The sequence below is a fragment of the Parasteatoda tepidariorum genome, chromosome 1 (genome assembly GCF_982258835.1).
Source record: "Parasteatoda tepidariorum strain Cologne lab strain chromosome 1, Ptep-v5.0, whole genome shotgun sequence".
Taxonomy (NCBI): Eukaryota; Metazoa; Arthropoda; class Arachnida; order Araneae; family Theridiidae; genus Parasteatoda; species Parasteatoda tepidariorum.
The window spans coordinates 639,612-653,703 of NC_141755.1; the positions used below are offsets into that span (position 1 = coordinate 639,612).

The following is a 14,092-nucleotide window of genomic DNA, read 5'->3' on the forward strand; positions in this document are numbered from 1 at the left end:
CCGAGAACGGGTTATAGGTTTCTTCATAAACAACACTAAGTTTAAATAAATAACTATCTTTATTAACATTTAGAAAACTTGTAAATTTAACTAAAACATTTTAACATGTATAAAACTTAACCACTTTAACATTGAGGCAGCATAGAAAAAAACTGCGAAAAGGTAACCGGCGAGAACATGCCGGATTGCTAGCTAGAACCGACGGGGAGAGAGAGAGCGATCTGTGAGGATGCGGCCAAGTTATATCCAAAACATACTGTGCGCATTTTGCTGATTTCGCCCTTCACGCATATCTCCATTCAGGTATGAGGTTTACGTCAATTATCGGCTGCGAGCGACGTAGTCCAACGTCAGAGATTCGTAATTCGGACTTTGCATTTCAGACCGCAACGCCACAGGTACTCCCCCTCCAGTCTGAAAGACGAAAAAAAACAATTACAACAATGTAACAGTAACCATGTATGCAGTTATAACCATAAAATTGTGCATGCAACCATAACACGATATGCAAGCATTAAGGTAATAAAAAATGGACAGTGCGTTTTGAACGGAGTTCTCTGGCATTGTCAACTCCACTCAAAATGTAAGCTGGTTTTAGGCGGTTAATACCTATGTTGACCTCTTTATCTTTGATTTTGAGCTTATAAAATTTTTCATTACGCTGTAACACTTCATAAGGTCCATCGTATGGTTGCTTAGATGGAGGTAATGGACCTACTATATCTATGTGGACATGGCTAAAACGACATCGTGGAAGAGGATAAATACCAGGTTCAGACTTTGTGTGTCGTTGAACCTTAGACTTCTGACACTGCAAGCAGGATTTTGTCCACTCCGAGACGTCTTTTTTAAGGAATGCCAGACAAATCTTTGTCGGATCAAGTCAACAGTTGACTGCACTCCTGGATGAGATAAGTTATGAAGATTTTCGAAAACTACTTTTCGAAATGCTTGAGGTACGTAAGGGCGTACCTTGCCAGTGGACGTGTCACACCATAGTTCTAAACCATCTGGCGTGAATACGAAAGGTTTGAGCTTCAAAACCTCTGATCGTCTAGCCTCATGCAACTCATCCCCAGAAGACTGTGCACGTGCCATTTCCTCATAATTAATATTATCAGATATATGAATTTCAGAAACTCTGGAAAGTGTGTCTGCCACTAAATTTTCATTTCCCGAAATGAAACGTATATCTGTAGTAAATTGAGAAATGTATTCGAGGTGTCTTACTTGTCGAGGCGAGTTATTACCATTATTTTTACAAAACGCGTACGTCAATGGCTTGTGATCAGTATAAACGCAAAATTTTCGTCCTTCTAACATATGTTTAAAATGCCTTACAGAGCTATAAATTGCAAGTAACTCACGATCATATGTACTATAGTTACGTTCGGTAGTTGTAAGTTTGCGTGAAAAAAACGCTAATGGTTGTACAATATCGTTATCAATCTGTTGCAAAACTGCTCCACTGCCAATATCTGAAGCGTCTACCATTAATGTAATTTCCGCATTGACTATCGGATGCGCTAATGTTACCGCATTCGCAACGGATTCTTTACAAGCGTCGAAAGCTTTAATGTTTGCCTCTGACCAAGTGATCGGAGTTTTATCCCTTTTCTTCTTAGTTTTACAAAGATCGTGTAGGGGGCCTTGAATAGTAGCAGCGTTTTTTAAAAATCTATGATAGAAATTTAATATAGCTAAGAAACGGCGCAATTCCTCAACAGTCTTTGGCAAGGGAAAATTTTGAATAACAGTTACTTTATCAGGTAGAGGTGAAATACCTTGAGTATTAACAAGAAATCCCAAGAATTGTAACTCCTTTTGGCCGAACACGCATTTTTCGACGTTTAAAATAATACCGAACGAGTTCAACCGCTCGAAAATTTGTTCCAATTGCATCATATGCTCACTTTCAGTTGCGGAAGCGACTAACACGTCATCTAAATATGCGTAACAAAAATCTAATCCGCGTAGGATTTGATGAATAAACCTTTGAAAAGTTTGCGCTGCGTTTGATAATCCAAAACACATGCAATTGTATTCGTAAAGACCAAAAGGTGTTATTACCGCACTTTTAGATTTCGAATCCGCGTCTAATGGAATCTGGTGGTAAGCTTTTACCAGATCAATTTTTGAGAATATAGTTTTACCAGCTAAGCCAGATGAAAAATCCTGCATATGCGGTATGGGATAACGATCCTCTAAAGTGACCGAATTTAACTTTCAATAGTCACCGCATACCCGCCATTCATCATTCTTTTTTTAACTAAATGAATGGGACTAGACCATGGGCTATTTGAAGGAGAAACTATAACCTGTTCTATAAGAATGTCAAACTCTTTTTTAGCTGCTTTAAGTTTGTCTGGGGCTAAACGACGAGCCTTTGCACAAACCGGTGGACCTCTTGTAATAGAATGAGTAACATTGTGCTTTTTAGGACTCTTTAGAAAAGATTGACTTGTAATACCGGGAAATTTTGACAAAAGTCTATGATACTCAGTATTTCCGCAAATCGTAGTTAAACCTAACGATTTTCCGCGAACCCGTGTACCCTTAGCTGAAAATCTCGAAGTACTATCAATCAATTTGCGATTTTTAATGTCAACCAATAAACCAAAAAATTCTAAAAAATCTGCACCCAAGATAGGTCGTCAGCAATAACAAAATTCCATTTGAATTGCCTTTTTAAACCAAAATCTAACGTTAATCTACGAAAACCGTATGTGTTTATTTTTGTTCCGTTCGCAGCGTAGATTGCTATCTCCGTAGTCGGTTGCTTATGAATGTGTGGGTCGCGTGGAAAAACTGAAATTGACGCGCCAGTATCAACTAGAAAATTAAAACCTAATTTTCGGTCAATTATGTAGAGGCGACTGAACTTTAACCCACTATCTGTCGTCACCGAAACAGAAGCGGAATTCAGTTTTCCGAGTATGAACATTTACCGACACATTTTTTAGCATTTTTACCAAATTTAAAATGGTACCAACAATATTGCTTTTCCGAAGTATTATTGACATTATTCGAATTCGAACGAGGCCTTGAACCAGACCGTTGACGAAATTTACTTCCATTGTAACTTTTTGTCGAAAAGTCAATTTTTCAACTTTTTCGGAAAGTTCAGAAATTTGATATTGTAACCCTTTTAAATCCACGGAAGAAATATTATGTTCTGTACTTGAAGTACCGAAACAAGAAACTTCGTTTATTTTATCCGCGATTTGAGCCAAATCATCAAGTTTGTCTTTACTAATTTACAATATTTGCTGAATATTAATAGGGAGTCGCTGAATAAACAATGTTTTTAATACATCATCAGATATTTGACTGCCAGCTAACGATCTCATTTCATGTAATAGTTGTGTTGGTTTTTTATCACCTAAATACAATTCCTGTAACAAAGTCCTCAATCGCGAACTTTCGGATTGTGTAAAACGTTTTATAATACGTTCCTTAAGAACCGTGTATGGATTATCTGTAGGTGGAACCTCAACGATATCTTTTACGTAGGAAAGAACTTCCATATCTAACGCTGCAACGACGCAGTGGAATTTTGTTAATTCTTTTCCAATTCCCGACATCACAAAATTTGATTCTACTTGAAGAAACCATAAATTTATTTCGGTTTTCCAAACGGGTGGAGCTCGAAATGCAACTCTGGCTATTTCGTTTTCAGCCATTATACTATCAAGTTAACAATTTAAATGCCTTTGAAAATGTATTAAAAACTAGTACATTATTCAAGAAAAAATATGAATAGTTTACGAAAGCATTAATTCAATTTTACATTGTACTTTATGAATTCAAAATCAAATTGTTTACAAGTCCATGAGAATTCAATTAAATTCAATACGTTAAAATTTAAATTTCACTAGTGTATAGAAACATTAAAACCTATAAAAATGGCACATGCACAGCTCTGAAAAAGAGAAACATTAACCAGGAAGTAACTACTCACTGCGTACCAGGTAGGCCAGCCACGTTCAATAAAAATAGTAATCCATAATTACACACATTCTTTGATTCAGAAGGATATCACAACTTCTAAGTCCGGGTCACCACTTGTGGGGTTGATTTGGTATCTTCGTTAGAGTCCCCACTTAAACTCTAAAAAGAAATATAACTCTAGGAAAGCGTTCCACATAAAAATGTTTCCGAGAACGGGTTATAGGTTTCTTCATAAACAACACTAAGTTTAAATAAATAACTATCTTTATTAACATTTAGGAAACTTGTAAATTTAACTAAAACATTTTAACATGTATAAAACTTAACCACTTTAACATTGAGGCAGCATAGAAAAAAACTGCGAAAAGGTAACCGGCGAGAACATGCCGGATTGCTAGCTAGAACCGAGGGGAAGAGAGAGAGCGATCTGTGAGGATGCGGCCAAGTTATATCCAAAACATACTGTGCGCATTTTGCTGATTTCGCCCTTCACGCATATCTCCATTCAGGTAAGAGGTTTACGTCAATTATCGGCTGCGAGCGACGTAGTCCAACGTCAGAGATTCGTAATTCGGACTTTGCATTTCAGACCGCAACGCCACACATTCTTAACGATTCGAGGACCTCAAATATACTAATCAATTAGTGCAGGCGATATTTTTTTAAGTTACGAAATCAGACTGTAAAACGCACTTTCTCTGAATAAACATTCTTTTTTTTTTTCGAGGGATTTGGATTTCTGATCACTAAAATATAGAGTAAAGTCACAATATGGGAAATATGGTGCCAATAGTTTGGTCAAGAGTGCGGCCGAAAGTTCAGTGGTCGAGCTTTAAAATTCGATTTCTCTGGAACAATTCAACCACTTTTGTTAAAATTTTGTATATTGCCATGTAAAATTATATACTTTAAAATGATGTAATGCTCCGTAATTTGTGTATAATTATTTCCGTCGGTCTGGTAATCTAATACCTGACCGAGTTTGAATATTATACGATAAGGGGAGGCCCATACATCTATGAAGTATATAAGCAAACATTTCTCAATTTTAACTCGTTAAAACGCAATTAGAAATACATGTATACATACTTACATATTATACCACATTGTGGGCCCTTTAATATGTGCATAATTATTTCCTTTGGTATGGTAGTATAGTAAAATTTTATACCTTACAATTCAAATTATTTCCACTATAATTAAATAAAATAATGATAGGTAAATTAATAATAAATAAAATTGTATTAAATAAAAAATTCACTTAAACATTTCTCGAGATATCGCGAAATACGCAAATAGTAAAATTAATATTAAAGGTCCTGACCAAACTATTTCCCAGTTTACCCCCTATATTTTGAGTATCAGGAATCCGTTGAATAAAAAGTATGTTTATTCAGAGAAAGTAAGTTTTTGTGTCTGATTTCGTAATTTAAAATATCATCTACGCTAATTAATTAACATATATGAGAAGTCATTCCCTAAAACCTCCCAGAACATAAAGATCCAATCAAAAGTTATTCAGGGTAGTCCATATTTTTCCCGGCGCAATGAACATCTATGGAGAGTGAATGACATTTACCATTTGATTGGGACGCTTTACTCGACTTGGTAATAGTATTTTGAATAAACTTTTTTAAAAAAAACTTGCATTTAAAATTGTAAAGTATGTGATAAAGTGAACAAAAATGAATTTACTTCTAAAACAAAAAAGCTCGATAGTTATGATTCGATAATAAATAAATAAAACGCTGACATAAAGTGATGTCTACTTTTAAGTGTCAATCTAACACGAAATGGTATAATTAAGTTTATTACTATTTATTTATTGGAACGCTGTTGTGAAATAAAATACATCTATCTTTCATTTCAATTCAGTCTACTCTTGAAAATTCCGGATCCAATTACGGTATTAAGTACCGGCATTCAGGATGCCGGTAATTTTCACCGTAAGATATGATTTTACCGCAATATGTTACGGAACTAAGGATCTGATATAACGTAATTTTTACAGTAATAATTACCTAAATTACTCTAGTTTTATCTAGTCAAAACCACTCTAGTAAAATATATATTACTGTAAAAATTACCGTTAAATATTTTAAGGTAAAGATGGATTTTACGGATGATGCGCCTAAAGCACTTTATACTAAAATTTAATCCGAAATATTTTACAGTGCAAGTGTGTATTGAATCAAAATATGCTATTCATTAATCAATTCGCTTTGCTAAACCTAAATTCACTTATCGTTTCAATTAATTAAGGGAGCAAACATCCGTATTAGCAGTAGTTATTGCCCTCTTATAAGGCAAATATTACGAGCTAATTGTTTTTACAACAGTAAAATAATCTGATAAATTATTATTATTTGGTGGTTATATATTATTATATATTACAAATCAGGAAAGAAAGAGCTTTCAAATGTATTATTACAATTTATCCTGTGTTAACAGGAATCAATCTAATACTTTCTTGATACTATTTTACTTTTTTTTTTTGCAGCCATTCCTCCCAATTAAGTTTTTTTCTACAATACCCCTCTTCTTTTTTTTAAGAAATTTTCTGAGCTCTTTTTCAACATCTTATGTTCGCTAACTTTGTCCCATGCTGCGAACAAGTCTAAGCTGAAACAAAATAATTACGGATAGTTTGTTCGCGATGCTTTTATGAAAATAATTAAGTGGTATGAAAATAATCAAGTCAAAAACAATATGGTCAGTCGTTTACTAGTTGGTATATTCTAAGTGTGCTGAAAAAAAAATCTGGTTGTAACAAAACTAACGAACTTTATGTCACGAACTATAGAACAAATTTTAAGTCATTTTTAAAATGCTTTGAATGCACTTGAATGACAAATTTTATGTACATAAATGAGTGCATTCCAATTAGGATTCTCTTTTAAAATACTTGGAATAAGTAATCATCTCCTCTGGGTAAATCGTTTTTAAACCTAATTGAACTGCATTAAAACAAACAATAATTATATTGTTTTGTCAGATTTTGTTTTATCAAAGACAACCGATCTACATAGCAGAAAGTCGACTGTTCCGTAGTTTTTATCAAAACTGAATACGCAATGGTCGCACCCAAAGTGGCCACAGAAAAACTTTTTTTGATAGGGACCATTTTCCAGACTGTCAAATAGGATGCTTTTGAATACATTGAAGGAAATACTGTTTGCACCGATATGCACCTCTTCCTCAGCAAACGATTAAACTCATCAAAATTGCGTCTGACTCTTCGGACACTAAAGAAGCTACTACATATGTTGTTAAAAAATTTCCAAAGCTGTAAATACCATCTATAAATTCTGGCACTTTCCTTAGAAATTCTGTATAATCATGAGGATATAAAACCATGCCTATCCCGAAGTAGAGGCTGCACACATTTTCCAGGACAGTTGCCAATGTTGAAAACGACATCGCATTATCAGCATCAGCCATTAAATCCTTCAAGAGAATATAAGAATTCCAAACTTCAACATGACTTACATCTTTTTTCCTTAAAATGCATGGAAAAGATTGAAGAAGTTTTTTAGAATTGTGACAAAAGACGACGAAGTATATCGTAAATATCGAACGGGGAACGGAATTAAAAAATAAACTGATCATTGAGTGAAATACTATAAATGTTATCTTCCTAGACTTATTGTTAATGTTATAACCGAAGAGTTTGCTTTCCCATCCGTCATAAAAGTAAGAAGAATAACCGCCGGATAATGATAACATAACCTCTGCAACGTAACCAACCCTATTGAAAAGCATAAAATTGTAACTACGTGAGAATCGGTTGAAACATGCAATCTTCGCTTCAGATTCCTAATTCTCTTGATGTTTTGATAACAAAGCCCATCTCTCAATCAGAGATATGCTCAAATAAGCGGTCATACCGTGTGCTAACTCAGTCGGAAGAAATTGAATAATAGGTATAGCATTAGTAATTACGAATAATGATATAAAAACGTTTAAATCAATTAAGCATTTGTTGCTTTGTTTTGTTTGATTTGCAGTTCTTTCTTTTACATCCAAAAGACATAAACGGAAAAGAATTCTGTCAAAAACGTACAAAAAACTTGTAGTATTCATCTTCATGTTTTAAATACACTATTAAGGGGTGACCGTATTTGACACATTAGGCTTTTTTAGCTAGTACCTAAAAAGCAATCGAAAAATATTAGGAAAAAAAATTCGCTATTAAATAAAAAAAACTATGAATAATGCAGTGAGTAAGTGAAGATTCACTGAGAAATAAAGATAAATGTTCATTCGCGAAAATTCACTAGGAAATAAACACGAATATTTAGTAGTACTTATCAATAAGTGATATTTATCAGTTTCCAATTTTTATAAAAAGTGAAGATTCACTTAGAAATAAACATTAATGTTCAATTATGAAAATTCATTAGGAAATAAACACAAATGTTCAGTAGTACTTTTCAATAAGTGATTATAATCAACTTCCAGTTATTATTAAAAGCGTACAGAAAAATAAAGATAAATGCTCATTCGTTAAAATTCATTTGGAAATAAACACATATCTACAGTAGTGCTTAGTGATATTTACCAGTCTCCAATTTTTATCATAAGTCAAGATTCACTGAGAATTAAACATAAATGTTCATTTGTGAAAATTTACTAGGACATAAACACAAATGTTCAGTAGTACTTACAGTAATATAAATCAGTTTCCAATTTTCATCAAAAGTGAAGATTCACTGATAAATAAACATAAATGTACATTCGTGAAAATTCACTAGGAAATAAACACAAATGTTCAATAGTATAATTAAATCAATAAGTAATATTTATCAGTTTCCAGTTTTTACCTAAAAGGAGTTTCGAAAATATTACAGCTTATTGGACGTGAAAAATTAAGATATTTAAACTATTCTACAATTGGAAAACTAAATGCTATTCTAAAAGTTAGAAATTGAAATAAATTTTCTCATTCTTTCCTTTCAATTCAATTATAAATACTTTAGAAATAAATTTTAAGAAATCTGACTTCAATATGATGAAATCAATATGACGTCTAAAATGTTATTGCACTTAGATAATAAAATATTGCACTTACACAATAAGACATAGTAAAATTTAAAACACTTTCGCTGTTTTATTTTTTCAGTTTTTTTATATACTTTTAAAAGCGCATTCAAAACAACGCAATTTTGAAAATTATCAACTATAAAACTTTTCAACTAATGAAGTTTTAAAAGGTTTCCTCATTCTTCATTCCCGTCATGATTAATAGAAATCATGTTGCAAATTACGAATTAAGGAAGAATTTCAAAATAATTGAAAATGAAAAAATAATACATCTTTTACAGATAATGGAAATTGCATCTTCAACATTGCGTGATTCAAAGGAGTGAATGAAATGCAACACATTTCCGATAAAAGAATCATTTTCTTGTAATCAACGTTTAACAAATTTTTAAATTCCTTTTTGTATATAGGGGAGAGTCGGGTAGCCCCGCCCACTTAGGAAGTATTGCTTATATTTCTGTATAATATTGAGTAATAATCAATATTTTTGCATGTTTCTATTGTTTTATCATCTAATTAAATAATGCAAAAAAGAATGAACCAAGAAAAGAATAGTTTAATTTAAAAAAATAGAAATTTAAATATACATGTTTTTCAGCTCTTTTCAAAATGTGTCGGGTAGCCCCGCCCAGTTACAAAAATTATGTTTTTTTGGCTGTTTTTTCAGGTGTAAATGAAAATGACCAATGTATTGACAATAGATAAACCTCATTTATCATTTTCATCACAAAATTATTTTATTTATTACATATTTATATACTTTTAGTGAATTCTATCATTTAATAACAACAAATGTCATACTTAATGTCATACATATATTTGTTGTTAAAAATGCATGTAACGTTCAAATTTGAAGCAATAAAATAATAATCTTTGCAACCGTACATTTATCGACGAAATAAAATAGGGCGGCGACATCCGACATTCATGTGAGCGGGGCTACCCGAAATCCAATTTATTTTGTAAATTTGTAATTACTCGAACAATTTTTCACATATAAACTTCTTTCTTTGTGCAAATTAAACTTAAGACTACATACTTTAATGCTGTATGTATGGAAAAAATTATTTTTTTTTAGTATTAAAATGAAGTTTAATCGAAACATTCAACCAATTTTTCTTAATTTCATGACTACTGTATTCAACATATTTTCAAAACTATTGTTTACCATGTTACCAGCTACATAAATACTTGAAAATAATCTTTTTTTAATATAACAATTAATGTCCGATGGCCCGTTCACTTGAAAAAATATTCTATACGTATGAAATTGACAGTGAGCGGGCGTACCCGCTGGGCAGGAGTACCCGACACTCCCCTATATATTGCCTTTTATTTTCCATCCATAAGCGCAGTTCAAATTTTTTGCACCGAAGAATTGCTTTGGCTCAATCAGAATAAATGAAAATATGAATTGATTAAACAAAATTGCTCTGCAAATCTACTGAATCGACTTTTTAAAATGCTTTTTTTTTCTTTATTTTTGTTTTGTTTAACCAGTGCTATGGTGCACATTTTGATAACTGCGCCAAAGCATTGATAATTACATAGCTTGTACTGTGGCTTAACTGCCACTACAAATATTAAATACCAAATCACTAGTATATAAGACATGTTAACTTGATTCTCTAAAGATGTACCTTTTGATAGATGAAGGTTGACATAATCTAAGATTAAATCTCCTCATTGGTGACCTCCGGACGTGATAAGAACTTGTCAACATCGATGAATGGTTCACATTAAACAGTTGATTTGCTCAAATAAAAATATTAAAAAAATCCGTTGAAGTAAATGAAGTCTCCCGGGCAATAAACAATATTGAAGGGGAAAAAATAAAACAAAAAAATAATGAGAGAAATGCTATAAGCAAAAATGAAGAAAAAAAATAATGTGCGAAATGCTGTAAACAAAACAGCAACAAAAAAATATGAAGAAAATATAATGAGCAAAATTGATGTAAATAAATAAACAGCATGAATCAACAAGTGATATTCTTTCATGGAATTCTATGACAAATAAAATTCTGGAAGGGAAGTAATGTGGCACCACTATAAATATTAAATACCAATTCACAAGACATGTTAACTTGATTCCATCATGAGGAACCTTTTGATGGATGAAGGTTGACATAGTCTAAGATTAAATCCCATCAGTACAACACACGTGACGTTTATGTTAACATCATATTAACGTTATATAATCTGAGCTCAGAAATTAAGGTTCTCAAAAAAAAAAGTGTACATGTTTTTTAATAAATTATAACTGAGAGGCGGCGGCTCAGGAGATAGAGAGCGTTCTCCTCCCAATGAGGTGATCTCAGGTACGAATTCTGCCGGCTTGTACTAACCATAGTGCAGACGTGCAATACCCTCGGTGGTAGACGGATCATGGGTTAGAATTCCCTTGCCGTCGGATTAACCTTGATAGGTTTTCGTGGTTTACCTCACCATAAAACGCAAGTGTGGGTTAGTTCCTTCGAAAAGGCTAGTTTGTCCCAATGCGCTTGATCCATGAGTTTCCTTTTCTTGGTGTGCAACACTGGATTGGGTTCAAAATTACAAATTCATGGAGTTAAACTTTGGCAATCGTGAACTCAGAATAGGTTGGAAGTGGTTCAACGCTGGTTATAAAATAAAATAAAATATAAATAAATAAACACAAAGAAATAAAAAAACTTTACTAATATCCTACAAATAAATGGTTCAGAATATGACAAAGAGTACCCCTTCAGGCATGAACCTACTAAATCAAAAAAAAAAAAAAAAAAAAGAACACAAAGCAAATAGTAACCTAAAATATTGACTCATTAGAAAAAAAGGACTGTTGTTTCAGATGCTAATGAATTGAGATTCGGACTTTTATTAAAATCTATATTTTTCTCTGAAGCTATTTACTCAAACATTTCTATTGTGAGAAAATAATATATATATAAAGTAAATAAACTTTACGCATATAGTTTTTAGTACTTAAATCGGGACAGGTAAGAAGTTTATTGTTCTAAAAGTTCTAGAGAACACCCTTAGTTTTTCCAGCAGTCACAAAAGAAAATGTAAGTTTATCATTTGCTAAGTATGATTACTAAAATGTATTTCTTTCTCGCAAATTACCGTGCAAATTTATTTGCATGATTTATTTTTTATAAAAAGGTTAAAATATGTTAGTTTTTAGGAAAATAATAAGGTATTGAAGTTGAGTCCTAAAATTTTCTTGATTCGTCTTTCTACGATATTAACTTTGCTCGGCTTTTTTACATTTAACCATTCATGCAGAATTTTTATTTAACATATTTATCATACGATTTTCATTATGCTGTACTAATTCAGGTCAAAGTAAGAGGAAAAAATTATATTCAGTGTTTTAATAACTCATGGTTATGAAAGACAACATGAAACACCAGTGTGTATTTTATGCGCAAAAAGTAATATCTTACAAACACGGCTCACTTTCTAACAATAATTTTTCAAATGAACACTTATTTGCAATTATGTAGATCTAAAAGGAAAAGGTTATTGTTCATTGAAATTTAATTAATTTACAAGATAAATTATTTATGCTTTTTTTTTTTTTTCAAATATGAGCAGAAAAAAATTTTCAAACTACTTTTTCAGTATTTCATATTTTAGTACAAATACAATTTCGATAATCTAACAAAATTTTTTTAGTCACTATTGAACTGTTTGTATAATTAAATACAAAAAAATATATTTTTGCTTGCAATTAGAGCATCAGAAAAAATATATAATGGGGACACCGGTGTCCCATCTGCGTGAAGGGGTTAACACATTGATGAATTGAATACTCATCTGGTTCAGTTAAGCATTACGTGAACAGGATGATTTAAGAACGTAATTCACTGAAATGATCATAAGTTCTTTTCTTTCCTAATTGCTACAGTGTTCTAGTTGTGTTAAAATATTGGTTCGTTTAAACAGTTCTGGAGATATAAGGCTATAAGTAAAATCAATTAACATTAGATATCTCTAGTTTTATCGCGTTTAACCCTAATCGGAATTTCTCGGAACGGAATCTCTCTTTGTAATATTACGAAACGACTTAAAACTAAACAATTTAGTCTTTTTTTTTTTTTTTTTTTTTGACAAAACGATTTTTTTTTGGTTTTTTACCTTAATCACAAACGAATTAACACTGTTAATTGAAATTGCAGTTTTACGTTCCGTAATATAAATTAAGCAATCTACGATTATTTTCAATACTTGCTCTTACTTTATGGTTCTGAACAGCATATAAGGGTCATTCTCACAAAAACAGTCATTTTCATGTCCCCAGTATATTTTATGTTTGTTTTACAGCTTACGAAAAAAAAAAAATTCAGGGAAAGTGTCCTTCAGAATGCAAGCTAACAAAAGAATAAAAATAAAATTATCAATTTTTATTTTTTATTTATTTTAAGTAATTAAAATATACCAATATGTCATTCCCTCACTTGTCCCCACTGCTGATTTAAAAAAAGAAGAAAATTGTTTCTGAAATAGAAATTTTTTTTTCTACAAATTCGTGTTTTTTATTTCAGAATACTGAAATATAGAATTCAGAAAATCAATTTTAAATTTAATTTCTGATAATAATATTAACTCAGCACTATTTTAAACTTTGTCCCCAGTGTTTCGCGACATTCCCTCACAACAATGTTCTTATCACATGCAATCTTCTTAGAATAAAAATATTTTAATAAAAACTTCAGAAGTTAACAACTGGCATCATAGAACAAAATTGCAGTATGTTTCCATCTTGAACTTAAAGAAGCTTTGCTGTGGAATAAATTTGAATGCATTAAACCAGGTAAAATTTTTTACATTTGTCATTCCCTCATGTCATTTTTTAGAGTAAAATAAAATACAAATTCATCGTGAAAGTGGATAATTATATGTTGCTTTCTTGTATGAATATAACTGTATGCGATTGACTTCAGAAATTAATTAGGCCTAAGTGTTATTTTTAAATTTTATTGAATTCGTCATTCCCTCACTAGTGTATAAAGTGAGGGAATGATTCAAAATGAGCATATTATTAAATTTTTTTTTGTTCAATGGTGCCAGCCAATTTTATTTCCCAAATCTGTAAAAACTATTAAATATAT

At 31.7% G+C, this 14,092-nt stretch overlaps 1 protein-coding gene across 1 annotated transcript; it reads right to left on the minus strand.

Moving 5' to 3' along the window:
• Positions 1 to 2,219: 2,219 nt before the first annotated feature.
• Positions 2,220 to 3,683, minus strand: LOC147816253 (uncharacterized). The gene is made up of 2 exons (XM_087154654.1): positions 3,315 to 3,683; positions 2,220 to 2,444 (listed from the first exon to the last, which is right to left on the minus strand). The coding sequence occupies exons 1-2, from the start codon at positions 3,681 to 3,683 to the stop codon at positions 2,220 to 2,222; spliced, it is 594 nt and encodes a 197-aa protein (XP_087010780.1).
• Between the last annotated feature and the right edge of the window lie 10,409 nt (positions 3,684 to 14,092).

Excerpts from the sequence above, each read along its gene's own strand:
- LOC147816253 (XM_087154654.1), bottom strand. The coding sequence starts at position 3,683 with ATGGCTGAAAACGAAATAGCCAGAGTTGCATTTCGAGCTCCACCCGTT. Across the intron at positions 2,445-3,314 it reads GCAGTCAAATATCTGATGAT|AGTCCTAAAAAGCACAATGT; the intron begins GTATTAAAAACA and ends TCTTTTCTAAAG.